A 26,848-nucleotide genomic window follows, 5' to 3' on the forward strand; every position below is an offset into this window, starting at 1 on the left:
TGTTTGTCAAAATATATTTGCTTACATCATCATTACAATTTTCAACACACCTTTTTATCTTTTCAATTATCTTTTTATCTCACATACATCACATCACAATAAGTGCTACAGTAAAAATATCTTTTATAATTCACAATCCAAACAAAGCCGGTCCCGTTTGCGTTTTGTTATTTACCGTAGCGGTACAATGCATATAAGATTAAAAAATAATTATAAAATGTATTCACAGAAAATATAAAAATTTTTTGATAAAAGAAAAAAACTGCAATACAAACACAATCCAAGCTTCACAACAAATTTGCTAACGTGTGAGAACAAAAACATTTCATGTTACATGAACTATTGAATAAGTACATTATTCAAAACATTTCTCTTGTGGAAGAGTTCCGGTGCCGGAATAATCAACCGCATTATCTTACGTGATGGATGAATGAAGATTGAAGATTCTTTTATTTGCGGCTTTGGACTTCAGGGAGGGGTTAAAAAAAAAAATGCCCTACACTTATGATAAGGCCAATCTGGTAATTGCACTCCATGTTAGGGTTTGTGGGCTTATCATGCGGGGATGCCGCTATATAACCCCAACTTCTACCGCAGCTGTTTTCCGTCGCAAACTCGATCTTCATTATTTTGCCTCGCTCACTATAAGACTGAGCTGTAACCTTGATTGCTGGAATCAATTTTATGCCTTCTTTTTTTAAAAAAAAAAATTTTTTTTTTTGAGTTTTTTGTTCTACTTTTCATTTTGTTTTTGTTCCTGATGATGAGATTTACCGCATGATTTCTCTTTCAAATCAGTATATATAACTTTGAGAATCCTGTGCTCGTGAAATAAGAAAATGTGAGAGGCAAAATTTGAAAGCGTGCCTCGTCATTGAGAAGAGCAGCAGGTACAATAATGCTAGCGAGATATCGTTTCAGTCGTCATATCTTCAGATTGACGATTCGATTGTTGCTCGTTCACATTTCATTCTAATTTCTGAGGTTGCTTTTTTTGTTTTCCTTTTCCAATTTAAGTGCATTTGCTCATATAATTCTTTCTATAAGCCCATATTTGCTTGTTTGTGCATATTTGTGTGTTTGTATATATGCTGAAGAGGTGCGGGTGATGCATTAGATAAGATCTCTTTCTTCAGTTTGAACCTATGCATTAGATAAGATCTCTTTCTTCAGTTTGAACCTATGCATTAGATAAGATCTCTTTCTTCAGTTTGAACCTATTGGGTGAAAATCCTATGCGGATGTTTTGTTTGTAAAGGATGTCTGATGCACTCTCTTGTTGATGGTTTTACCTGCTCTCGAGGGTCTCAGGATTTTGATTTTAACTGCCTTTTGTTGTTTTCTGCTATTAATGTATTGTGTAATTGGCTTGTTTGTTCTACATATGTTGTGTAGTTTTAGATTTCCAGATTGTAGGGTAAGAGTCTATGGTGGCGACACTCCATTGCCATCACCTCAGTGGAGACCTAAAGGTACAGCCCTAAAACAAAGTAAACCTTCTGGTATCTTTAATTAGGAAGGTCATTTATCGTGTAGTTTTTGAATTGTCTCACCATCAAAAAAATTCTTAACAAGTAAACTCTGGGTACTCAGAACCCAATTATGCACACTTAGTGTGGTTGAAGGTGTGACCACTGACCTGGATGCGTCTAGGGAAAAAAATTCCCTTTGGATTGGTACAGTTTAAGAGCTTGACAATGCAGGCTCCTTGTCAAATGGCTAGCCAATGTGATTTGTGTCTTGCATTTTACTGCATTGGGCACCATTTAAGGGGAGTTTAGATGAAAAACTTGCGAGTAGATATTCTCATGTTACTAGGTTGAAGTGATGATTGGAAATGTATAGAATAAGGAATTCTAGTTGAAAATGAGACTTTACAAAATAAACGTGGCACTGGGTTGAGAAAGGCTTTATTGATTTTTTTTGGTTTGGATAGACTTTGTTTATTTTTTTATGGCGGGGAAGGGAAGGGAAGGGAAGGGAAGGGAAGAGGGGAGGAGAAAAGAGAGGGAGAAGGAAGAGGGTGGGAGAGGAATGAGGAGGAAGATGGTGGGTGGAAGAATGAGACAGCGTAGATTTTATTTTTTAATTTTTTTTATATTTGGAATTATTTTTGATATATTGAATGTTTTTGGAGTTGTTTTTATTTGTGTATTACTTTAACATTATATATGAAAAACTTGTTTCATATTAATGTAGATTGTAACTGACGTCAATGTGCTGCCAGAGTTGTGAAGGGATATAACAGCCCAACTTACCTAATCGGGGCTCTAATTCGCGCAACATGATGAGAATTGGCGTCTAATCATCAGACACTGCTAGCGTCAAAACTTCATTTCAGGCTAATGTTACTAGGCAATGAGAAAAGGTGAAAAACTCGATGTTCAATTCACTGGCATGTCTGGTAACTGAATATAAATTCAAATTTTCGTACATTATAATGCCTCAGAAGACAAGGGCGGATATCGGCAGGGATGCTCTCCTCTCCCTTCTGAGTGACTGATATTCGAAAAGCTTGATTGCCTGTATGTATGACTGATTTTCGAAAAGTTTGATTTCCTGTATGTACATCAGAATGGTGACGAAATGGAGACAGGTCAATATGTGGAAAATTGAAACTGTTTTCTAAAGCTGCTATTCTATGTTCGTAACTAAAATTGCATATTGATTCGCGTCATCTTCATGTTCCCATTTCTGACAGATAAAGAAAGCTTCAAGATAATACAAACGGAAGGAAACACCTATGCAATGAGTGAAATAAAGATGACCGGCCCCCTTTAAGAAGGGTGAGGAACTTCAAATTTTTTGGCTTGCACTTAAAATAAAGATGAGTCCAGGCAAAATGTACTAATGCGTGAAATGAGGCAAAATATTTCCTGCACTCAACGGAGAAGGAATTCAAGCAACAATGCGTTTCTGAAGGGCATTTTTCCACTAATTATTGACCCTTAGAACTTGAAACAGGTACGCATGATTCCTTCAAGCTGGAGATTTCGAATAATTCAATGAATCTCTGGTCTGAAACTCTGGCTTTGTCAGCAGCAAACCTCTGGTACTCGTCAAAAATAGAAGTTAAGCACCATCTTTGAAGCTTTCTCAAGCATCCAACAAGACATCCAGTTCGGTGCTGCACAAATAATTAAAACAGCATTAGAAAAATGAACTCTTATAGGAGGAAAGCAAAAGGTAAAAGAAATACCTTCCCACGTTTGCAATGCATTAGGAGGGGCCGGTTCTTTTCATCTAAACGGTGAACGTTCAAAACAAAAGTTAGTATATGATAGTGCAAAGACACAAACGCCTGTCCTACGAGAGAATTGAGCGCTGATTTTGTGTACCTAAGACAATTTCCAATGCTTCACGAATCGAATCCTCAGGGATGTTTACAAATGGTTCCTGTGCAAAGTATTGTTAAAGCTTTAAAACAAGCCTCTGTATGCACCGTGGAGAAAGATGTCACTGTATAAGAACCCTCAAGAGTTCCTACTTAACAGCAGACAACATGTTAAAGCTTTGGAAACCTATCTGTGACTTGATGCTGACCTCTCCAAATCCCATTGCTTTGTATATCACATTAGCAACTTATATTTCATTTGATATTAGCTTTTGTAAGTCAATGATATAATTCAGTCCAAATCATCTGGACAAGGATGCACTCCAGAACTTTCCAACAGATTTTTACGAGTCATAAACAAGTATTATTTTGTCAAACCCGTGCTAATGGAATACTCTGGTTCCAGTCACCTATACTGATGGAAGTTTATGCAAGCCAACTTCAGTATACAGGCTAACATCTATACAAGCCAGGTAACTATAGAAAGCATTCATCTTGGTTTGGTACCAGTAAATCATAGAAAAGATCGCAAATCTTTTGGCGTACAGCAGACAACCAACTTGACAAAATATATATATATAATCTTGCTGACTTTTCCTCCTATATTAAATTAGATAAAGTTAATAGTAAACCATGATATTCTGGAAGAGTAGAACCCTATATGTGACGGACTATGTAAATCTTAAGTGAATAACATGATTGGGTCTTGTACATCATAAGGCAATTGCTGTTAGTCTCCACCGGAGGAAAGAGGGAGACACGGGTAGACATACGTATGCCTACAGTCTAACCTTCTAAAGTAATACCTTGAGAAAAATGCCTCTCTCATTGCTCTACAACTTCTACAAGAGAGGCATGTGTACATACCTGGGTCTTAACGTACAATGAGTGATTTGCGAAATTCAAGCAATTTACCCTGCTGATTTTGAAGGAAATTGTCGTTTCATATCACCAAGACAATGAGAAGAGATGAACCATTAGATGATGTTAAGGTAGCTTTATAGAACCCAAACTTTTAAGTAGATCAAGAAGTTAACTCGTCTGTCAAAGCATTATCAAAATTTCTTTAGCTCCTCTAAAAACACGACCATAATTCAGCACTAGCTCCTCTGAAAGATGATGAATATGTGATCACTGAAATAAATAATTAACCAAAGATTTTTAAAATACCTTCCCAACCTCTCAATAGCACCGGATGGAGTTGCAAGTGTACTAAATGTTGCACAAAAGTGTTTTGCAGCTCTATCAAATTTATATGGCTGTAGTATCTCTCAAACCACCGTATTACTCCTAAAACTGTCTTGAATGAATTAAAGAGAAAAACTGAAACATAATATAGCCTTTTTTTCCTTTTAAACAAACAAGTTGAGCACCTAAAATTTAGAGATTTTTCCTTCCTCAGGAATCTAATTGATAGCACCTTCATCAGTGTAGCCTCCAATACCTAGCCTCTAGCATCCTTTCTTTCTCCCAATCCGAACGACCAGCAAATTAACTCAAAAACGTACATCAACTTCCAGTAAAAGCGCTAATTTACACTACCAGCACATGCATACGCGCGCTCACAGACACAGACACACACACCAAAAAAGAATAAAAACCTTTGATCCTTCAATGCCGAACTGAAAAAGCCGAATTCCGTTGGCTTTCAGAAACTCCGCATTCGCCACAGGATACGGCTCTGGACACAAGTATCTACAAGCACCGCCAATAAAATAAAATTAAAAAAAAAATCAACTTTGTTAAACGAGCCAAAAAGAGGAAAAGACTAAAGCAGAATTATTGATCATAAATATCGGACCGACATAATTGAACGGAGGCCTAGGGTTCGCAAGAAGGAGAAGTTAGCAGGCTCTGGAAAACCGGACCGGAAAACACCATAATCAACCATAGAAAAATTCAGTGGCGGCGCGAGAAGCTCTTCCCCGGGGCTGTCGAAAGAATTCTTCTCCTGCGGCGAGTTATCTGCTTCGGCGGCGGGGAAAGGCTGCAGTTTTGTAGCTCCGATCGCGTTTTGGCACATCGGTGTGTTATCGTAATCATAGGGCCCTTCAATTCTCATAGCTTTTCGCGCCAAAGTCAGTGAATATGGTCTCTTTTTTTTTTCCAGTCAAAAAATATTCATCATGAATATTCAGTTGTTATTGTTTCGACTAATATAATGGTCAGAATATTCTGGAATTTATGGATTTGGGAATCAGAAGGAAGAATTGAACTCCAATCTTAATGCCTCCAACGACCCATCAGAGGTTTTCCCCCACTCCACAGCAGGGAAGGGTGAAGAGACGGGGGACAATAAAGGAAATGCAAGTATAAATAGCGTCCCATTTTTTCCCCCCCCCCCTATTTTCGTTCTTTTTTTTTTTTTTTGAAGCATTCCTTTTTTCGTTCTTTGTTTTTGGTCAAAGTGCAGAGAAGAATTTGCTATTCGGTGGAAGACATTAGACAACGTGACGCATTGTTTGGTGCCTTCTTTTTTTTTTTTTATTTTTTTTTATTTTTTTTTATTTTAAGGAATTGTTTGGTCCGTTTCACTTACCACTTGCGACTCAGCAGCATATTGCAGCAGTAATATTAGTTATCTTATCATAGCCGGGATCCGATTATATTCATTTGCTTGTTTCAAATTTCAATTTGGAGAAAGTATGGAAGATTATCGTTCGGATTCAGCCTCTTATGTTACAACGAATCCGGTTGTATGATGGGAAATGGGTAAAATAGATGATAATAGAACATTAAAAGTATCTCGACAGTTACTAAATGTAAAAAGTGAAGGATAAAATGCGAACTTACATGTTAATTGATTGCAAAAAGAGTGAGTGATAATCTCAAGGGTGATGAATTCCACTACTGCTCTTGTAAATTAAGGGCACGAAATTTTAAAAAAAAATTCACCAAGCAATTGTAACTTTAAGTATTGTAGAACATAAGAACGAAAAAAAATAACTATGCTAATTTCAACTATGATGATTTTTTTTTTAGCATTGGTGATGCTTTTTTTTTTTTTTTTCTTTCAAAGCCCAAAAAGCTTGAATCAATTTTTACAAATCTAAACCCCGAGAGAACCCCAAAAATCGGTATCCTTTGAGGTCCCACAGGAGACTTATAACTACCAACCCAAACCCCCCCAACCCCGATGTGGGATACATCAAAGGGGATGACACCCCAAACCTCCACAACGGGGGGCTGCTGCTAAGCCCAACTGGAACCCAACCCCTCAGAGGCGATGTTTCTTTCTTTCAAAGCCCAAAGAGCTTGAATCAATTTTTACAAACCTAAATCTCGAGGGAACCCTAAAAGCCGGCATCCTTTGAGGTCCGCATTGGTGATGCTTCAATAGTTAAAAAATAAAATAAAACCATGGGAAATGAGTGTGTTTAAAAGTGATTGGGCCAATTGGCATCCTTAGAAGTAGAATGTATGCCCATAGTCTTCGGAATTTGGTTCACATGCGTGTGAGCTATTATTAGAAAGTAGAAAAGCACATGTGAATTACACAAATTATCGCTTTGACATTTAGCCATCTTCTTATGTCCTTCAAGCCAGCGAATTTAGAATTCACAACCAAAGCAGGCTTAAAAAGAGAACCAAAGGTCCTGAGTCACATCCTTTTTTAATTTTGCAGTATGAGAATCAGTCCAGTTTTACGATATAATAGTCTTCTCTTATAGCAAGAAACTTAACGCAGACAAATTTCTCATCTTTCATCACTATCGTTCTAGAAGTTATTCAGCCAATAGAAGCACTTTTATAGTCCCTTGACTATTGGCGGTCAACATTGTCGGGCTGTCACTTTTCCAACACACGGCACTAATGAAGTAAGATCCTGCATCTTCATCCGCATCCTGTACATCTGAACCGAATTTATGCCAAGCAGCTGGTTTTGAAATAGCCTACAGGTTTAACAGCAATGTCAAACTAGGGCACCCCAAAATTCTTTCAAACTAGATGTATCATGATTACAGACAAGCTCCAGCTAATATACAAACTTAAAGGTACCTTATGATAGACAAAGACTTCGTTTGTTTCACTACCACAAGCAATGTATTCGCTGTTCACGGCAAGACCCACAAAATTCTTTTCATTTGTGTGCCCTTTAAAAGTCCGCAGCTGAAAGATAAGAGCAGCAACACAAAGGTAAATTTAAACTTCCAAGCAAAATTTACAACTAAGGAGTCAATTTAGGCTTACAGAAAAACTTTACAAGCCAAGCCATCAAAATTGCTATCCAGTACGGTTACCCAAAAAAAAAAAAAAAAAAAAATTGCGATCCAGCATGGTTTCTCATAGTAGTTAGCATACGTCCAGCCTTGCACTCATCCAAGTCAGGATTTTATGAAAATCGCATGATTAAAGGCCATTAAGACAAGAACCACTACACTTGTAGCTAACAAAACCAAAACATACTGTCAAACACCATTTTAATGACAGAAATTGATGAAGTTCACAAAAGTTGATAAAACTGTTAGAAATTGGCATACTAGAGTTTAGATGCAACTAGCTTCTGCATATGTTGAGGAAGTTTACGCGCTCAGATATCGTTTTCTTAGACAAAAGAGTCTTGTTTTTCATTTATACAGGTAATGCGGCGATCCGGCTAGTTGGATGGTCATCTGTAGCAGTAACAATTTGAAATAGCACCTCTTTAAAAAGACTCCAACCCTTCGGACAATTTGCCTGCACTTTTATAGGGCTAAGGTTTGGTTTAGCTGTATCATGCAAACTCACAACACAGGTGCCTTTCTAGCACCGTCTAAAATGAAGAGAGTATGCGCATGGACGATACATGACTCGTATGCTATGCAATCTAAACCTTGAAGAGTATAAATTATTACAGGTGAGCAAATAGACAGGATGAACCTGTACCCGTATAAAAGAGGAAGACCTAAAACAAGAAACAATTTTAGCACACCGAGAATGGGTTAACACCCGAATTCCTGGAGAAAACCTACCAATGAACCAGCATAGGAGCTGGAGAAATCCGAGCTTGAAATACTATAACTTGGAAAAACTAGGGCAAAATTATAACAGATGAACTCTTTGATTAGCCAAATAACCTCTTAAAAGAAACCATCAGGAAGCAACAGTGGACAAGGACGATATAAATCCACACTACAGGAAAAAGGTTACGGAATAACTTTTGACTTCATCAAAATGAGGCAACTTGAAAGAGAATATTGGATTTTCAACATTCAGTTATCTGCAATTTAACTGCACGATTTACCATGAGGAACAATCATAGCAATCTTGTTTTATGAGGTAATCAGAATTATAAGAATATCAACTTACTGGGATATTTTCCTTAACATCCCACAAGCGTAATGTGCTGTCAGTAGATGCAGAAGCTAGTTCACTGTTGGACAAAAATTTGACATATGAAACAGCTTTCCTGTGTCCACCGAAAATATGCACTGGTTGACTTGTATTTCTCAAGTCATAATAATGGATGTGATGGTCAGCTGAGCCCACCTACAAGATGTATTACATGGACTTTATATGCCTAGTCAGGGTAGTAGTCACTGAACATGACCAAAAGACACAGGGACTTACTACTATGTGGATGCCAGATCCAGGATTGTACTTGACCGAACATATGTTAGCTTTCATGTCAATGTTAAGAACACTGGCTTCTTGATTCGTGCACCAAATTTTGACCTGTTGGACATTCGACAAGTTACCGATTATTGGTCAGAGAACATAAAAGAAAATCGTTAGTTTTCTTTCGTACTTTCATTTCAATAAAAGATCTTTACAATTTGGGATTTGCCAATTTACAAAAAAAACACATACTTCAATTCTTGAAAGTGAATAAATGATAAAACATCATTTGAACAACAAGATGTTATTTGAATTGAAGAGACCATGAAAGAGCAACTTGCAGAAACCATAGAGCTGTTGCTTTAATAAACCCAATCTCACACATTAAAAAGCCAGCCAACTGTAAAAGTTATTGAAGAATTACTACAGTCATATAAAAGCACGGAGTAGAAGAGCTACCCAAGAGAAATCAAATATAGATGAGATTAGTGTCAGTCTGTCAGATAAAGTACAGAAATGGTGAATGCATGAAGTTTATCCATATTTTGGTCAGCACATGCTAATATGAACAACTTTGAGGTACTGCTTCTGAAATATATGGTTGAAAATTTCAGATAAGACCACTCAAGAGTCGAGAGCTATGTTAAATTTGAACTGGATTTAAATCTAGACCTATCAAATTATGGGAATAAGATATTTCCTTATTCAAAATGCGCAGAATTTTAACCATCATAAGGACAAATATGCTATTTCATGTTAACCTAATCACCATGTGTGACCCAGATTCAGACAAACCACAAAGTTTCAACCTTCTTGAATAGCCTGGGTTGTCTATGAGCAAGTTTTTCCCCGAGAAAGCTTGGATTAAAGGCTAAGATTAGTCAATATTTCTGTCAAAGTAGGTTCAAAGGCTTCCAGAAGTTAACAGAAACCCCTCAGTCCATTATCTTAAGATGGATGCGGACACAAAAGAAACACAGGCAGCAAATTTTACCTACAACCTGACAAGGACTCAATAACTCAAAAGTAACTATCCATGGGCGGAAGTTTCCACCATTTATAATTTACAATGTATGATATTGTTGATATTACCGATATCCAGCCATATGAAGAGAATCTAAATATAGGCCTCCAGCCCTGTGCCAAACTAAGACATATACGAACAGGCATTTGCCTACAGCAAAGCCATTTTGTCACACAAAGAAACACATAGCAATATACTGGCGTCCACATACTTAACAAGTACCTTGCAGTCATCACTCCCGGATACAAGCATGGAGGGTTCAGTACGTGAAAAATCAACACTCCATGCTCGTTTTTCATGCTCCTCATACTCCATCACACTCTGAGCAGAAATAGTTTCAAATCTTAAGTCAAATGAAATTAGGGAAAAAGCAAAAGCAAAATTCAACACCAAAACTACCTGATGGGTGGTCACATCCCAAACAGTCACTATACCCTCATAATCACTACTGGCTATGTGATTTTTTGTGTACTTGTTCCAGCTGAGACAACTGAGCTTGGAACGAGTGGACATTTCTGCAATAGGACATGGGACATCTGCTGGTTCATTCACCACCTACAAAGAGGAAATCGCTACAAGCTTGGGAAGTGATCTTAGAATGTTGTCATCAACTTCATAACAGAACAGTTTAGGAATATGACAATGTGATCATCCATGATGAACTTGCTCAGTAAAGAACTTTAGTCAATACAGAAAAGCATGAAATCCTAAAAATACAAAGATAAAATAAGCACTTGACAATATATAATGGACAGTAAAAGGAGATGTTTATGTATTCATAGAAATTATTACTTGAAGAAGTAAGAAATAACACAATTGTAAGAACAAAATAGCACAATTGTAAGACCAAATTTTAATGATTACACCAGGTATGCAGAGCAACCCAACCTCAATATGAAACACTACACAAATCTCAGAAAGCTTTGCAATTCAAGAATGCAATCCCAATCTCCAATTTAGAACGAGAACCACATACAAAAAATTCATAAACTTCCATACCAAAACTCAAAAGCTGCTAAACCTTACCGATGAAAATTCGAACACTTTGATACGCCGTGAAACTCCAGCTGTAGCAAAGAGTTCATCATCACGATCAAATTCTATACTGCAAAAAAGGGGATAGACAAAATCCCCCAAAAAAATGAAAAAAAAAGGGCAGCTGTCAGGCATCACAGAAACACACGATCACCAGTAGCAAGAGAATATAGTGCAGGAAGTTTCAACTACTGCACAATATGTGATCACAGCAACCCCCTCAAACTCCCTCAGGAAACTTATTAGCAGTTCCAAAGTGAATGACGGCACAGATTAGGAAGTGTGAGTCTAAAACAACAAATTAGGGCAGCCAACTCAAGAAATTATACAAAGGGAAAAAACAGGAGCGTCTCCCAGCAGCTATGTATTTGAAAGTACAACAAAAGGATGTATCAAAGCGATATTGTGACTCTGCCATCATAGATTGAACGTCTATGGCACAGTTGGCCTGATGATCAGTTAACACGCTACCAATATGTCAAGCAGCGCCATGAGCAAGGAGCCATTTATCCACATTGAATTAAGAAATTATCCAAAACAAGCAGATAAAAAAGAAAAAAATGTGACCAGAAGTGATAGTAGAAAAATTTTCTAATGAATGATTTTCTCACACAATCAGTTGGATTTTAGTTAGATCTATCACCAATACAAAAGGGATGTGGTGGTGCAATTTCACCAATGCTGCAAGTTAACTCTGTTACACTTCTTTGGCCAGAAACTCACATGACACAGGGACATGGTCAGCAAGGTTCAGTACATTGAGCTCATAAACCAAAGTTGCACTTTGTCACCAAGAAAAACTAGTGTAGAACTGAATGTAAAAATAACATTTACCTTGAAACAATATTGGCAGAGTGAAAAAGATCTCCATGCCTAAGTTCTGCAACAACCCGCAACCGACTATAGGAAATCAAGCACGAGGGAACAATAAATTAGTTGTCTGAAAAAGAAGGCATTTCTCAAGATGATGAGTTCTACACAAAATATGAGGAGACAACACAGTATATATGTAAAGGAAAAGAAAAAGAACCTGTATCGTGTAAAGGTTGAGAGCACAGTCTGAAAATCTTCAAGCCCTGTGCTGTAACCTTCTCTTCTGTCTCTTTCATCCTTTTTTTGGGATTGTCTTGTCGAGGACCGTCGCCTTTGCATATAACAGTCTTGAAGGTCATTGAACTGTGCCATGAATGGAGAGAAGTAAAAAGAGATCGAGAAACTAGAGTTTTCTTTCCAGCATGCTAAATGAGACTTGTACAAAATTGCAAGTAAAAATAGACAATCTGATTAGATAAGTAACCTGTGCATGGACTCGCTTCTTTCTTGCTACAACAAGTCCTGATTGAGTTAGCTGCTGTGAATCCAAGTCACTATTAGCATCCTTTATCTGGATTATCTGAGAGCCTGAAGGGGTTTTCTCATCAGCTTTCCAGTTATGTGAAGTACTGGAACCCATGTGGCACTGGCTCTGTGGACCAGGAAAACAAGGTAGCACACCACCACCACGTTTTTCAATCAAAGAGGGCCATGATAATTTTGCATGAGGATCATCACCAAGCATCCTTACGTTTGTTAAATATCTATCTCTGGACCGGTATAATTCTATTCTACGTCTCTCTACAGAATTTATATCCTCCTTAATGTACTGGAGGTCAGTTTGTAACTGTAAAAGATGACATGACAAATAGACAATCATTAATTTGTTAGCATGAAGCGTTAGAGTTAGCGAATGTATTATGAATCTCTATCGAATTGCAATGGCATAGCATGATAAGAAGTCAAACAAAAGCTGTGCGACAAGAAGAGATGAAAGTGGCCTCCCACCCCGCAACCCAAAGTCTCCTTCGTGCAACAAATGAGCATCTCACTTCCGTAGAAAAAAAAATGTCAACTATCAAAGAACTCAACAATAAATTCAAAATAGAAATGAATGGAGCAAGTTTGGTACCTCATTGAGCTCTCCAAGTTTTTGATTTCTCAGACAATGCAGGAAATCAAGCATAATTTGCATATTTGTTTCAGCTTCTTGTTGCTTCAACGTTCTTTTCTTCTCAGCAAGAAGAGACAAGAGACTGTCAAGCTCCTTTACTGACACCTCATATCCCTGTCTAAGAATTGGACTAGAGTCATAATCCAACAGTGAAATTTCAGCAATCTGAAAAGAAAATGACAAAGTAGCAATACAGCCAAAAACTGCATTCATGGACCTAGAGAGAAGAAGAAAAATGAATAACACCATATTCGTCAACATAGAATACAAATTTAATAGGAATGTACAATCATCTCTTAATCTCATCTCTTGTAAAGAGAGAGAATTTTTGGACAAGCAACTCCATATACTTCAATCATTCTACTAGGTACAGCAAATGGCTTCATCCTAATTTGTTAAGAAAAAAAATGCAAAGGATTTACAATAAGCCTACCAAAATCATCAGAACTGTTTCTAGTACAAGCTGTATCAAAACCCAGAATGCACTGACGTTGAACATCTAAATGATCAAACAAAATATTAAATCATTATCTCCATTTACCAGAATTTGAAGTCATAACGTGAAGATACATTAAATAGCATATCTAAACTGTGACAGTTCAGTAAAATACCCACAAACCAGTGCTAAAATATCACTGGGTTTTAATAAATCTTGTACATATCAAAAAGCTTCATGGAATGTGAGATACAGAGTTCATTAGAATTACTTCACTTGCAAAAACATCCTACATGACTTTTTAACCAATCATTGCATCCTTCCACTCATTGAAGGACCAAAAGTCAAAGCACAAGGAGAAGCGTGTAGCATGCAATGGAAGATGCACTACCAAAGAAGTTTCTAGAAATGCCTTCAATTTCTAGGAAGTGGCATTACCAGCAAGCAACTTTATCAAAAGACTTACCTGTTGTAATGCCTTATGAAGTTGTTCAGCTGGAGTAGCAGTCTTGGCCATTTGGCAAGCAGAGGCTTTCATCAATAACTGCAAATATACAAAAATGTTCCAAAGCAAGCTCAACTTCAAATCGTGCAACAAGTTATAATTAGAAATTCCAGCATAATTTCAGATGAGAGAGAAGTATAAAAGTAGAGCCTCATCTTTCTAAAACCAAATAAGGATTATTCAAGATAGCTAGTTTCAGAACGATGGTTATAAATAAGCCTGCAGAAACCACATAGATCAATTTTTGCAACTTTACATGACCATATTTTCAATTGCCTAGAGTATTTTCCAATACAAAAAGCATGGATATAATTCGAGTCAGCTAGCATTCTGAGAAGCTTATTGAACAAGGTCCAGATATCAGTAAACATCTTTGAAGCAACTTCAAAACTTCAATGGCTGAATACTCTGAGCATTTTGCCAAGCATCAATTGAATCTTTTCCACTAAAATTAAAGTAGCATACGATCATTCCTAGTTCTTCCATTTGAATTCCAAATATTAACATACATTTCTTCCCCAGCAAGCTTCCTCTTTATGTGTCTCAATATGCAATTGCCAGAACCAATTCCTCCCCCATCCCATTTCTTGCAAAGACCATTTCAAAATAGGACAAAGCCAAATCAGGTAAAAATGTAAACAACGAGGTGAGGAAGGAAGGAGGGAACAAAGGAAAATAAGAGCGAAGCTGGTGTCCTGAAATGAGAAATTATGTCAGTAGCTAACTCAACCCCCACGACGGTAGTGATTTTAGTTGACCTGTCAAGAGAAAACTGGAGTGGAGTCCAACTCTAACACCGTTCTCTGGCAGACGCATTTACGGAATTATAGACTAAAATTCTCATTTTAAGGCGCAAAACTTCCTTTGTATACAGTGAGTGCATGTTACAGTGAAGATAAGCAGCTGATACATTAACAGACGCAGGAAAAATTTCCCAAAAAAAAAAAAAAAGAGTGACAGAGAGAAAGTAATCTAAGACATGCCTTGTTGAGGAGGAAATTAGGGTAGAGATGATTAGGAGTGAGGAAATGAGAACAGCACGGGCAATCGCTCTTGTTCTGCAAATGCGTGACGATACACATGTAACAAAAGCTGTGTCCGCAGGAGGTCAAAAACGCGTCCTTAATCAACTGCATGCATATCGGACACAACATATCCCTGTCCGTCATCGCCACCTCCTCTTCAACAGCCATCGCCTCCGGTTGCTGCTGCTCCTGCTCCTGCTCCTGCTCTCGCTGCCCTGCGGCTGCATTATCATTGCACCCAAGCTCCGATTTCACCGTCGGCACTAACGCTCCGATTGACGAACTCTCGCCTCCCATTCGCGCGCGCGCGCACACACACACTGATCAGACGTCTCTCTTCAATCAATATATATAAATCAATCCTCTTCCGGACAACTGAAAGAAAGGAGAGGAAGGTGGGTACTTAGCAGTTTGCGAGGGTGTGTTGACTGTTGCGCGCTGCAATAGTGCAATGCAAACTCATTTATTGGTCACTTCTCTGATGGAAGTCATGGAACGTGGAGCGAGTGGCATAGCTTGGGTTTAAGAGGGGACATTTGTGAGGGTGGAAACGGACCACGTTAGGCGGGAGCGGGCACTCCTTCTCTCTGGCCGTCCTATTCTCCTATTTCCTATTTCCTCCTGCTGCCGCCGATCGAGGCCGTCTGTAGAGCTTTCAACGAACGGCATCAAGCCGAATATTAACGTGTATTATATGAACAAGGTTTAAATTCAACTTAAATATAAAATCAAGGCTTGAATTCGGCTTAAATATTGAACCAACTAACCACACGTATTGTTGAAATTCGACTCTTTTATTTATTTGTACAAATGAATATTTGGTGTTCAACCTCTATTTAAATAAGTATTATTTAAATTTGATTTATTCGAATGTTTTGTGTCTAACCTTTATTCAAATAAGTATTACTCAAATTTGATTCGTTTATTTTTATAAATATTTAACGAACCGAATATTTGGTGTTCAAACTCATCTATTATATAAACATGGTTTGAATTTGACTTAAATATTAAATCAAGTGTTTGAATTCAGCTTAAATATTAAACTAACTAAGTATACACAAATTGTGTGTTTGGACAGCAGATTAATTGCCCAAATATATTTGTTTACATCATCATTACAATTTCCAATACATCTTTTTATCTTTCCAATTACCTTTTTATCTCACTTGCATCGCATCACAAAAAGCGCTACAGTAAAAATATTACAAATAATTTACTATCCAAACAAAATGTTTCAATTCTTTTATTCGTATGAATGAATATTTGATGGATTCAAATATTTGGTGTTCAACCTTTGTTCAAATAAGTAATATTCAAATTTGATTCGTTTATTTATATAAATATTCAAGTTTGAGTTTGAGTTTAACGAGTTTGAGTTTTGAGATGATTTAATTATATTTTAAATAAATAATACATTATTTAGAATAAATTTAGTTGTATTTTTTGGCTTAAAAAATTAAATAATACTAATTTATGTATAGTTACCTGTATTAGTAAAATATGATATACATGTAATAAGATTAGACGTATTTATATTTGTATTTATTTTTATAATTGTATAAATATTCACAAACTATTCGAATAATACACGAACAAATTCGTGTTCGATTCGATTATTGAATGAATCTAATATATTGTGTTGACGCTCAATTCGTGCATTTTTGGAATTCACAAACATGTTCGGAGATGATTCAATTCAGTAGATGAGGCCCTTATTTGGCTTTTACGATTCCTACCTAGGGGTATGTGCCTTAAGCAATTACAGTGTGTCATTCTGGTCTGACGGCGCCGTTTTGTTTCCATAGCGATTCAGCAAGGTTACGAGAGTGCCATGGTACTAACCTAAATTGCTAACATGAATTTTAGGCAAATGGCAAGAAATGAATTCGAGGAGCATCACACACACCAGTTTACCTGTAAAAATCCCACACTGTGATTTTTAAAGTTACATACATATACAACTATAACTTAAAATTTTGTAAAAATATTTGTCACTTTGTCAATAGTTTATTTGTATCACTTGAGGGAAGTCATTGTAAATAAAAGATTTTGAATTCGAAATTTTTCACTTAAAAAAAAAAAATAACGAAAAAACAAACTTGTATCACTTGAAATATTAGAACTTTGTGAAAATATTGGCAAATCAAAGGCAAAAATACTTAATATATAGGAATAAAAGATTAAAATACAAAGGGAATTGGAAAATCAATGACAAAAATATTTGTAACTGCCTTTCCAGGTCCCCACCTTTCTCTTGTCGCTGATGAAAATTACTACCTGTAGAATTTTGCGTGCCGCAAAATTGGGATATCAAAATGAGAAAACTAGCAGTTGGGATTATTCGGTCTGTCAATTACATCTTCGACAAATGGAATGAAGTTTGCGCAAATAATTCACCTGTTATGGGATTAAATTACATCTTCTCGTACTTTTTTCCCCCCCTTCTTCTCGTATTGTGGGTAATTAATACTGTAACTTAATTATGAGATGATAATTCCAGATTGGTGGTGTAATTAAGTTGGCCGTTATGGTTGGTGTAGATATTTTTGGTGCGTCATTAAAACACAAGCTTCGCGAAGATCGAATTGTAAGTGCACCTTAATTCCTTGAGGTCGAAGAGCAACTCCCGGAATTTAATGTGGCCCCTCGTCCTCGATTCCGTGGTTCAAATTAAGCTCAGATTGAATTATTTGCAAAAATTAGGTAAGCTGATGTTGCTAGTAGTTTTAATTTTAACTGTTCAAGTAAGTAATAAAAGCATAGATTTTGTCGGAGTTATAACTGTTACGTTGTTTGGATAGAAGATTATTTAAAATAATTTTTCTAAAAAATACTGTATCATTTTTTTGATGTGATATATATGAAATAAAAAAATATTTAAAAAATGTGCTGACGATGTAAACAAATCAGTGTACGTAGAATAGAGTATAAATAATGTGCAATGGTATGATTTTTATCAATTCTCTAAATTGGTAGTATCTGATTCTTCTTTTATATATATATGTATGTAATTTCTGTCATTATTATAGATTTTATAAGGATTTGACGTTTTTATAAAGAAAAGAAAACAGAAAAAAGTAGTAAAATCAAATAATTACTGTATAGAGAAAGACATTAAAATCCATATCAAGCTTAATTAGGAGAACCAAAAAAGGCAATCAAGAAAGTGATCTCATCTCGTGAGTAGCAGTCACCAAGCAAAGCAATATAATGTCAGCCTACTAGATTTTTTTTCTTTTTTAATAGGAAGATCAACAGTGATTGCTCATTTATACCCTTAATAATGACTCGAAGCGACCTATTGATTTCAAGTAACTAGACTATATGCCTTCGCTATCAGCCTTGGTGACTTGTTCACCTGCTTATCCACGCAAATGTCACGGCCCAGCCGTACAATCCTCAAATTCTCTTGACCTCACATTGGCTTGATTGGAAAACGAAACGGCAAATTGACATGAAAGCAAGTTTGACAATAGCATTTGTTACCAGTACTAGAATGCTATCCAGAATCACATTATTAACTCTTATATCGTCGGAGATATTTCTCCACCAACGCCCCTATGTCATGCGATTCGGGTCCTCAAAATTCTGCTTGTTTTAAAAGAGAGTATATTAAGCTAATTACCAGCAGAGTATATTAAGCTATTACACCAGCATAATTAGCGCGTCCTTTGTTCTATTGTGTGGTGGATTAAAAGCGATGGGATATTAAACTTGAAGATCTAGTTAGCCTAAAAGTTGTTAAAAGAGAGCTCCAAATTAAGAAGTATTTGACTGACGGATTATGCTATAAACACGTCACTCCTTTCGATTATTGTAAATGTAACCGTTGGTAAACAGTGTAATACTTTTCGAACAAGTTGTAATTCATCACAAACCATTTAGACAGATTTATAACAGTCATTACATCAAAATCATATGTCGTAATCTGAGCTGTACAATTTCAAAATTTGTACCGATGGTTGAATCCAGACCCTAGATTATTTGGGACGCTTGCCGGGGCAACCGTCCTCGCCCCTTGTCCATCGTCATAACACTTAAGGGAAAAAAAAAAAAAAAAAAAAAAAAAAAAAAAAAAACACCACCACCAGAGCATCTTGGACAATACATGAACAAATACTGTAACATCTTTTGTGATATGATATATATGAAACAAGAAAAAGGACCTATACAAACAGCACCATATATTCATTCAAATATGTATATTCTTTTACAAAATACAAGCAAGGATCTCAACAAATTTTACTGCATTCAAAGTTTCCTTCAAATTTTCGCACTTCATCAGCAACAATTTGTTAAGCTGTGTTACCGGGCCTTGGCTGTCTTCTCTACTGGGTCAGCTCTGGACATAAATTAGGACCATAAGAATAGGAATTCTACAACTTCAGATAAGTAACAGAGCTTCTGCAGGCAGTTATTACTATCACGTTGAAGATTATTATTTTTTTTAAAAAAAAACACCTATATATTAACTGATTTCATTTCCCTGTGAGTATGCTACAATCACCATTTCATTGAAATACAAGTGCGCCAATTCTCAGACTTCATATACTATAAAAGCTTCAGTTTACTTGGGGCCTGAAACAGATTTTGTTATACAATCTACAATACCTTCACAATCAGCCCGGGGTAGGCCATAACCTGCATCTTCTTCACACGCATCATCTGTATACGAGTGAGGAGAGCGAAGGCCCCCATGAGTTTGGCAGGCCTTCATAGTCTTGCAATGCTCGGCTTCATCGTCTCTGATGTTCAGAAACACATCATACATGTTCTCTGCAGATAGACATTGAAGTAACCAACAAATTATGCTAAATTTAGATTCCTTAATTGGTGTTCTTGAAAACAATTACTTGGAAAGATGCTGACTCCACTGCATTAATCAAGTTACAAATCATGAAAAGTATGCACTAAAAGTCAGACAATTGATCACTTTAAATTTCTAGCAAATCATTCTTTGCAAGATTCCATGAAAGGGATGACAAAAAATAAAGTATTATACAGAGATTCTTATTCAGATTGCCTGAAAGCAAAAATAAGTTAACCAACAAGCCAATACGTATATATATATATATATATATATATCAAGCATCATTTACCTATCTTTGGCCTTCGAGAAGTAGGCGGTCTTGCGGTTTGAAATTCATCTGACAAAATCAGATAAGCATTTAAGATCAGTACAAAAAAAACAGAGCCTAATAGACAACATCAAAGAACTTACCAAACAAGTACAAGTTCCCCTCTGTGTAATACTTCACAGCAACATTTGATGCTGGTAGTTTCTTCAATTGCTCTACATGTCAAAACATTATGATAGCATTACTCACCTTCGCCAAACTTACCAAGAAACGAATAAAAGTTAAATTGTCGTAATATAACATGAAAGTTGTATTTATTAGAAAAGTTAAACATGCACCAAGTTCAATAGCTTGCATTTGACATTTGAAAAGTAAATCAGCTATTAAAAATTGTAGTACTGAAAAGATAAACAAATTGATGTCCATAGCTTCACCTAGTATGGGAACAAATTGACCTCCAAATTTTTGACAAATCTACTCCTGTGCATTTAATCAGGAAATCTTCACTTAGTGTGATAGATCCTAGAGTTTAGGCAGATTTGATGTGTATTATCCAAATTCAATAAAAAACTGAATATATGAATTAGAGAGACTTGTATGAAACTTATATGTCCCAAATGCCTAGCCAAGTTATCAAACCAAATCATGTTCAAAGATCAAATAAGCAACATAATTTCAAGCTAGTATTGTTATCTCGACAACTTAGTTTGCACAAGCAGTATAACACCGATCTTACGCTACCTCCTTGATCCTTGATAAATTTGTCATAGGTTTCAAACGCATGACTTTCCACACACTCAGAAAAATGATCTGCAGCAACAAACAGACAAGATATGAAAATCAGCTCGATCAATTCTATCATGAGATTTCCTGGTTGAAACTTTATAATTGCCACTTTCCTACACATAGGATTTTGGTGCACTTTCAGGAAATCTACGTCAAAAGGACAGAAAATTTGTGGACAGAAATATGGAGCCACAAAAGTATAATGAAGTATGGAGGTTTGCTTGCATTGTTGAACAGGTCGCAAGGAAAGAATTACAGCAGTTACCACACATAAAAGCCAGCTACTTACACGCCATCCTTGGGCTCAGCATATACATAAAGACTGTCATAAAGTAGTAAAAGACTGCAATATGTTGAGCTAGAAACCGGTCAAACCACCAAGAATTTCCACCCAGTTCCTGTCGTAGAACCATCAGAGTTGTAAAATCAAAGCCAAAAACTACATAGATGAACTGAATAATCTGAACTGAAATGCACTGCAAGTAGGTCTTTGTCCTCATAAAAATCTCAGCAATATTATGTGTAGGACCTTCAATTTTCACCACCAAGCATTAAACTCCCAATTCTGAAACAACTCGAGACAGAAAAATTTATGCTGAAGACTTAACTTGTACGACTAGAAAACTAAAAACATCTTTTACTAAAATAAATTTATATAGGATAACAGCATGTAACTAACCACCCTATAAAACAATGCCTACCCCCAACTTACAGCGAAAACTGAGTTCTGCTTATTCATTTCCTTCTTTTTTTTTTAAAAATGAGCAAAACATGCACTTGACAGTCCATTCCTAAAACCATCCCTTTTATGCCGGACTCTACTGGGATGTGTTTTGCATGTTCTTTTCCTCAACATTGAGCCTTTAAATCTATGACTAGTTACCAAAAAGGTAACACGTTTGGAGTTTACAGCAAGGGGTTATGTTTTCAGGCACAATGACAATTTAACTAAGAGACGAATAAGGTAGATATTTATCCAGTTAGAGCAACAATATTAGCCTTTCTTACCATGATTTACTTTTTCTTGAAAATTTGGAATTTCCAAGCTAAAAGAATTGATGTGATAAGAACCAGTTTCAAGAGAAAATCTTCAATTAGAGAAATAGTTCCCAATTTTCGAAGGGCAATGCTTCAAATTGGTAAGAAAGGAAAGAAAGTAAGATTCTTTGTGTTAAGAACTAAAGACCTAATGAAGTTTATAGCAAGATCCTTACTTCCATTATGAGCAGATGGTGCATCTCATTCCAGCTCTCTGCAAAATGAACTTTCAGATAATCCGCCCTTCTCCACCAACCAAAACTCTCATACAAGTGCAGAACAGACATGAAAGCTGTCATGACACATAAAGTATCAGTCTTTACCAGAAGCAGTGACCATGGCATGCTATAACTTTCCCACAACAAGATTGCATCTTTCTTTTCAGTAAGTTTAATATCTTAATGCAAACAGTTTCAATAGCAACTATTAGAAATGCAAAGTATTAAATTAATCAGTTTAGCCTACCACATATACCCTATCTACATATACGCATAAGTTAATAAGCGGTCCTTAGATTATAGTACTTGTGCTCTTTAAGGATTTTGGTTCAATTTTTTCAATTGGATCATGCCCTTCAAACAAAATACATAGCCACATTCTTTTTCACAGCCTGCTTCACCAATACTGGAGACAAATGAACAGGCTCAAATATTCGCATAAACTTCAAGGTAACAATAATTTAGCCCAAAAAATTGGACCTCAAGCAAAAAGTGTGTTATAAGAGCGCTCCAGGTCCAGTGATTGCAAAAAGCAACTTCAAAGGCTTTAACTGAAAATTCAGCAACATAAAAATTTCTAAGCATTTACCAAAGTAGGGAACCCTTGCAATAGTTTCCAGAACAAAAAACCTCGCGTAATGTCGATCATGATACAAAGTGTCAAGTATCTTTATCACAGAGTCCTGCACAAGCACACAAAATTTTATGGTGCTGTTGGCATAATAAATAGCAGATGGAAAAGTAAAGTTAAAACAAACAGCCCCATATTTAGGGGGGCTCCGTCTTTCTGGCTTGATAAACCTAGATTCCTTTCTGCCTCACATGTATAAGAGTACACACTCTCTTAGACATACAACTAATGATTACCAAACTTCATAACAACAATCAACAATATCATTCATGGCGTCTAATTTTGAGTGGTAAAACTGTCACTTTCAGCAAAGATAGGGTAGGAGAGTTTCATTGCCAGACAAAGTTCTCATTTTTCTTCCTGAACATTGCAAACCACATACAGGAAACTCTAAAACAGCGTAAGAGAATCTAAAAGTAAAGACTTTAACAGGTATGAGCAATAGAGATCTGCCCATTTATATAGGAGAAACGGATGCAATGTGTACCGTGAGAAAGATATTTATGGATTGCTCAATCTTTACAACCCATTTCTCCAAACCACTAGAGGATGAAGCATCAGGTGGCTCTCCGTTTGCTCCTCCTCCATTTTCAGGGTAACTTTTCGCTTGAAATGATTCTTCCACCACCACTTTCTGTTCATCCTCTTGCAACACAGTTGCTTGGACTCTAAACGAGTTCCTACATTGAAATTTTGAAGTTACGCAGAATTAGCTGATAGAACAAGTACAATGATACTAAACCTAACCAATTAAGTAATCAGGGTATAATCTTTGCTCAAAAACAAATCTTTACACCCTTTAACTACAGACTCAACTTTACTTTAACATACATAAAAGAAATCATATCCAAGTCCCAATTTAAAACATTGACAAAATTCAATCTAAAGAACAGAAAGCAGTAAACCAAATCTTCTATTCCCATCAATCCCAATATCAACAAAAAAGTCTCTAATAAAATGAAGACACCTCATGATAATAGAAAACAAAAACTGAACTATGACGATGTCTTTGTTATTTTTCACCTCAATTCTAAACTTTTACAGACACCAAGTATAACCTTGAACTAAAACAGAAACCATTAAAAGGCTAACAAGAGAAATAGCATATGGTTTCGACAAAGACCAAAATCTCGAAATTCACAAAATTTACCTGGAGAGTGGACGTTGAGTAGCAGTATGCCTATGATGAGGTGAAGTAACAACATTTAAACCAGAAGGGGTATGAGAATTTAACACAGTGGGCACATTTCTAAAACTCCTTATTTTCAAAGAAGTAGAAGATGATACAGAGATTCCAAACACCACAGAAGACGTTGATGTCGCCATATTTGTTACCACTAAGATCCTCTCTCACCCTCTGTTTGTTTATATAGGTGGTGGAAGAAACAGGAAATTTGGAGTTGAATTTGAACTTCCACAAATAAGAGAAAAAGGAGGATATGGTGGAATCGAGAGGGACGTTGATGGGAAAGAGCTTCTAGAATTGAGGTATTTCTTATATTTATGCTATCCTTGTCCTCGTTAGGAATTATTGTAGATATTTTAGCGGGCGCTTTTGTTGTTTATCGCTGACTGAGGTGGCTGTTTTCATTGGGGACATTCTTTGGGGATAATTTCACAAACCTTCCCTAAAATTTATGACAATTTTAAGTAGCACCTTTCTCATTTCAAATTTTACACTTTCCGTCATTTATAATTTTGATGACTACCATACCCTCAGCATTATTTTATACTTAAATACAAAAATTCAAAAGAACTTAAAAAAAAAAAAGGTGAAAAGGCACTCACACTTTCAAGTTTTTTTTATTTCCTCTTCCATTCTTAACCTCCAGTTAATCCAATGTTTCAAAATCTTTTTGTCAAGTCTCTGTTCTCTTTCTCTTGATTTAGTGTCAATATCATTGCAATAACATTTGTAGCATAGTAATTAGCCTCCAACACTATTACTTTTTTTTTTCTTAACTCTCGACTACTTTCTTTCAATAACACTAATGTAGAACTTCCAATTTCAAGGCTAATTACTCTAATTATTGCCGAAAAAAAAAAGTCGGAACAATGTTGTTCTAAAAATTTGGCTGTATAAAACTATGCCTAGGCAAGAGAATTCTTTTTTTTTTTTAAAGTTTGGCTGCCGGGCAAGTCTGAAAATTTGTTAAGAAAAGCTGCAAGCTGTCAGACAACCTGCAGCTTAATTTTTTTTTTCTTTCAAAAAAAAGTTTTCTTTTCAAGCTGCTGGGCAAGTTCTTTTTTCAAAAACTTTTTTTTTGTTAATTTTTTTCAAAAACTTAAGTAAGCCCGGCTGCCTGTAGCTTACTTTTTAAAAAAATTTAAAAACTTATGCTACCGGGCTTTGTGGTTAATTTTTTTTTTTAAGTTCAAATGTAAGAAAAAGGTCAAGATAAATTTGCTAAATCAATTATTTTTATTTTATGTTAAACCCCAAAAAAAGTTTTTAGATAAGAAAAAATCTCATTCAATTTACAAGAAGATGCATTTCCCAAATCTTTGAAAAATAATCGTTGAAATTATTATGTATAAGATTTGGTTTTATATTTTTTATAAAATATATAGAAATTTGATATTTACCTAAATAAAATACACAAATAAATTATTATTTGGCAGTGAGTTGTTATAAAAATAAATGTAAAAATAAATATAATAGTGGGTAGTTAAGTATAAAAGTAATTTTTAATGTAAACTATAATTTTATAAATATAAAATTTTTGTGCAATATAAAATGAAAAGGCAAACAATAGAAAAGAAGAAAATTTTGATAATGTGAAATGGTGAAATTTAAAAATAATGATACTCATTCAAATAATAGAAGTTTAAAATAATGCTAAATAGCATATTGAAATGTGAAAACTCAAAGATCTCATGTTAAGAGTTCATGCACAATAAATGCACGTGCAAATTATAGATTAGACACAAAATTTTATCAACAATTTATTTTATCCAAACATATATTGAAATCCTTGAGTTAGATCATTCAAGCTAATTAAGAGTCTTACTGGTAGATCTTCATAGTACAAAATGGTAAACTCTATTACTTTTACTATCAGAAAATATGACAAATAAATAATTTGATAATTTACACAATAAAGATACATCAAATAAGCTGATCCTCATACGACAAGATCAGCAAAAGTAAAACTTGCATTATTCCATCCGGGGGAAAAAAAGAAAAGGAAAGGAGCAAGTGAGCTCCATTGACCGAAAAGAGATTCCCCTGCACTTTTTTGGGCTAATGGTGCAGGCGAACCCCAACTACGGCCAGCAAAAGTTTTTAATTAAAAAAAGGAATTTAAGCTGGCTATCGGCTTGCAAGTTTTTTTTTTTTTTTTTAAGTTAAGTTGCAAGCTGTCAGCCGACTAAACATTGTTAAGTACTTTTAAGTATTATTATACTTATTTTTACTTTTATTCTTTTAACAACCCATTGCCAAATAATAATTTATTTGTATATTTTATTTAGATATATATCAAATTTCTATATATTTTATAAAAAATATAAAACCAAATTTTATACATAATAATTTCAACGATTATTTTTCAAACATTTGAAAAATGTATCTTCTTGTAAATTGAATGAGATTTTTTTATCTAAAAACTTTTTTTAGGGATAAAAATAATTAATTTAGCAAATTTATCTTGACTTTTTTCTTACGTTTGAACATAAAAAAAAAATTAACCACAAAGGCTACCGATAGCATAAGTTTTTAATTTTTTTTTTAAAAGTAAGATACAGCTGCCGGGCTCAAATCTTAAAAAAAAAAAAAAATTTATCTTGTCTACTGGGCTGACTCAGCCCAGTAGGCATAGTTTTCTACTGCCAAATTGTCAGAACAACATTGTTCCGACCTTTTTTTTTTGGGCAATAATTAGAGCAATTAGCCCAGTTTCAATTATCAAAATTAAAAAGCAAGATAGGCTTTCAAAGTTGAAATTTTGATACAAAAATGCACATGTATCTTAGAAAATTTAGTCTTTACTTTGTAATAAATATGATGACTTTTATTTTATATGGTTGTGCATTTGTTTATTCAATTATAAAGGGTAACTAATTGCTTGAAAATGTTATTATGTTGAATATGCTAGATATTTTGGAGAAGTTTATTATAGTTCTTCTCTAAAGATAGAAGATTGTGCAGTGTTTCTTTCTCATGCCATTTTAGAAGGAATTTTTTTGTTTTTTTTGTTTTTTTTGGTTTGTT

At 35.4% G+C, this 26,848-nt stretch overlaps 3 protein-coding genes, 1 long non-coding RNA gene and 1 other non-coding gene across 13 annotated transcripts; 2 read left to right on the top strand and 3 right to left on the bottom strand.

The window, feature by feature from the left end:
• The first annotated feature begins 391 nt into the window (after nt 1–391).
• LOC113708590 (uncharacterized) lies at nt 392–3,711 on the top strand. Of its 5 annotated transcripts, none has more exons than XR_003452440.2 (4): nt 392–1,472; nt 2,200–2,596; nt 2,702–2,964; nt 3,043–3,711. It is a non-coding gene; the product is annotated as an uncharacterized lncRNA (long non-coding RNA). The 5 variants fall into 5 exon arrangements; XR_003452441.2 differs by having other exon boundaries at nt 417–890; nt 1,396–1,472; nt 2,702–3,711; XR_011820958.1 differs by having other exon boundaries at nt 404–1,472; nt 2,200–2,368; nt 2,702–3,711.
• Nucleotides 837–966, top strand: LOC113709187 (small nucleolar RNA snoR111). Its single transcript, XR_003452608.1, has one exon. It is a non-coding gene; the product is annotated as a small nucleolar RNA snoR111 (small nucleolar RNA).
• On the bottom strand, nt 2,754–5,634 carry LOC113708589 (inositol diphosphatase DSP4-like). Of its 2 annotated transcripts, XM_027231081.2 has the most exons (5): nt 5,140–5,633; nt 4,936–5,029; nt 3,339–3,396; nt 3,200–3,243; nt 2,754–3,127 (listed from the first exon to the last, which is right to left on the bottom strand). In XM_027231081.2, the coding sequence occupies exons 1-5, from the start codon at nt 5,394–5,396 to the stop codon at nt 2,939–2,941; spliced, it is 642 nt and encodes a 213-aa protein (XP_027086882.2). In that variant the 5' UTR covers nt 5,397–5,633; the 3' UTR covers nt 2,754–2,938. The 2 variants fall into 2 exon arrangements, with proteins under 2 accessions (XP_027086882.2, XP_027086883.2); XM_027231082.2 differs by lacking the exons at nt 3,200–3,243; nt 3,339–3,396 and having other exon boundaries at nt 5,140–5,634.
• Nucleotides 5,635–6,826: 1,192 nt separating this feature from the next.
• LOC113707832 (E3 ubiquitin-protein ligase COP1-like) lies at nt 6,827–15,546 on the bottom strand. Of its 4 annotated transcripts, none has more exons than XM_027230167.2 (13): nt 14,843–15,541; nt 13,821–13,898; nt 12,877–13,032; nt 12,229–12,396; nt 11,962–12,107; nt 11,766–11,831; nt 10,923–11,001; nt 10,296–10,451; nt 10,119–10,217; nt 8,885–8,989; nt 8,624–8,803; nt 7,334–7,444; nt 6,827–7,227 (listed from the first exon to the last, which is right to left on the bottom strand). In XM_027230167.2, exons 1-13 carry the CDS (start codon nt 15,179–15,181, stop codon nt 7,060–7,062), a joined length of 1,851 nt encoding a protein of 616 aa, XP_027085968.1. In that variant the 5' UTR covers nt 15,182–15,541; the 3' UTR covers nt 6,827–7,059. The 4 variants fall into 4 exon arrangements, with proteins under 4 accessions (XP_027085968.1, XP_027085966.1, XP_071921191.1 ...); XM_027230165.2 differs by having other exon boundaries at nt 12,229–12,591; XM_072065089.1 differs by lacking the exons at nt 6,827–7,227; nt 7,334–7,444 and adding an exon at nt 7,462–8,011 and having other exon boundaries at nt 12,229–12,591; nt 14,843–15,546.
• A 3,455-nt stretch (nt 15,547–19,001) lies between these two features.
• On the bottom strand, nt 19,002–24,140 carry LOC113709117 (ubiquinol oxidase 4, chloroplastic/chromoplastic-like). Its single transcript, XM_027231871.2, has 10 exons — nt 23,786–24,140; nt 23,123–23,315; nt 22,594–22,687; nt 21,963–22,078; nt 21,038–21,146; nt 20,704–20,772; nt 20,106–20,177; nt 19,984–20,031; nt 19,496–19,660; nt 19,002–19,226 (listed from the first exon to the last, which is right to left on the bottom strand). The coding sequence occupies exons 1-10, from the start codon at nt 23,959–23,961 to the stop codon at nt 19,213–19,215; spliced, it is 1,056 nt and encodes a 351-aa protein (XP_027087672.2). The 5' UTR covers nt 23,962–24,140; the 3' UTR covers nt 19,002–19,212.
• Nucleotides 24,141–26,848: the final 2,708 nt, after the last annotated feature.

The sequence above is a fragment of the Coffea arabica genome, chromosome 9c (genome assembly GCF_036785885.1).
Source record: "Coffea arabica cultivar ET-39 chromosome 9c, Coffea Arabica ET-39 HiFi, whole genome shotgun sequence".
Classification (NCBI taxonomy): Eukaryota; Viridiplantae; Streptophyta; class Magnoliopsida; order Gentianales; family Rubiaceae; genus Coffea; species Coffea arabica.

Coding starts and splice junctions, on each gene's coding strand:
- LOC113708589 (XM_027231081.2), bottom strand. CDS start 5,396: ATGAGAATTGAAGGGCCCTATGATTACGATAACACACCGATGTGCCAA. Junction 3,397..4,935: donor TCGGCATTGAAGGATCAAAG/GTTTTTATTCTT, acceptor TACTTTGCACAG/GAACCATTTGTAAACATCCC. Junction 3,244..3,338: donor AGCATTGGAAATTGTCTTAG/GTACACAAAATC, acceptor TTCACCGTTTAG/ATGAAAAGAACCGGCCCCTC.
- LOC113707832 (XM_027230165.2), bottom strand. CDS start 15,181: ATGGGAGGCGAGAGTTCGTCAATCGGAGCGTTAGTGCCGACGGTGAAA. Junction 12,592..12,876: donor AACTTGGAGAGCTCAATGAG/GTACCAAACTTG, acceptor CATCTTTTACAG/TTACAAACTGACCTCCAGTA. Junction 12,108..12,228: donor AGAAGCGAGTCCATGCACAG/GTTACTTATCTA, acceptor TTCATGGCACAG/TTCAATGACCTTCAAGACTG.
- LOC113709117 (XM_027231871.2), bottom strand. CDS start 23,961: ATGGCGACATCAACGTCTTCTGTGGTGTTTGGAATCTCTGTATCATCT. Junction 22,079..22,593: donor TGCAAGGGTTCCCTACTTTG/GTAAATGCTTAG, acceptor GTGTCATGACAG/CTTTCATGTCTGTTCTGCAC. Junction 20,773..21,037: donor GCTGAGCCCAAGGATGGCGT/GTAAGTAGCTGG, acceptor TTGTTGCTGCAG/ATCATTTTTCTGAGTGTGTG.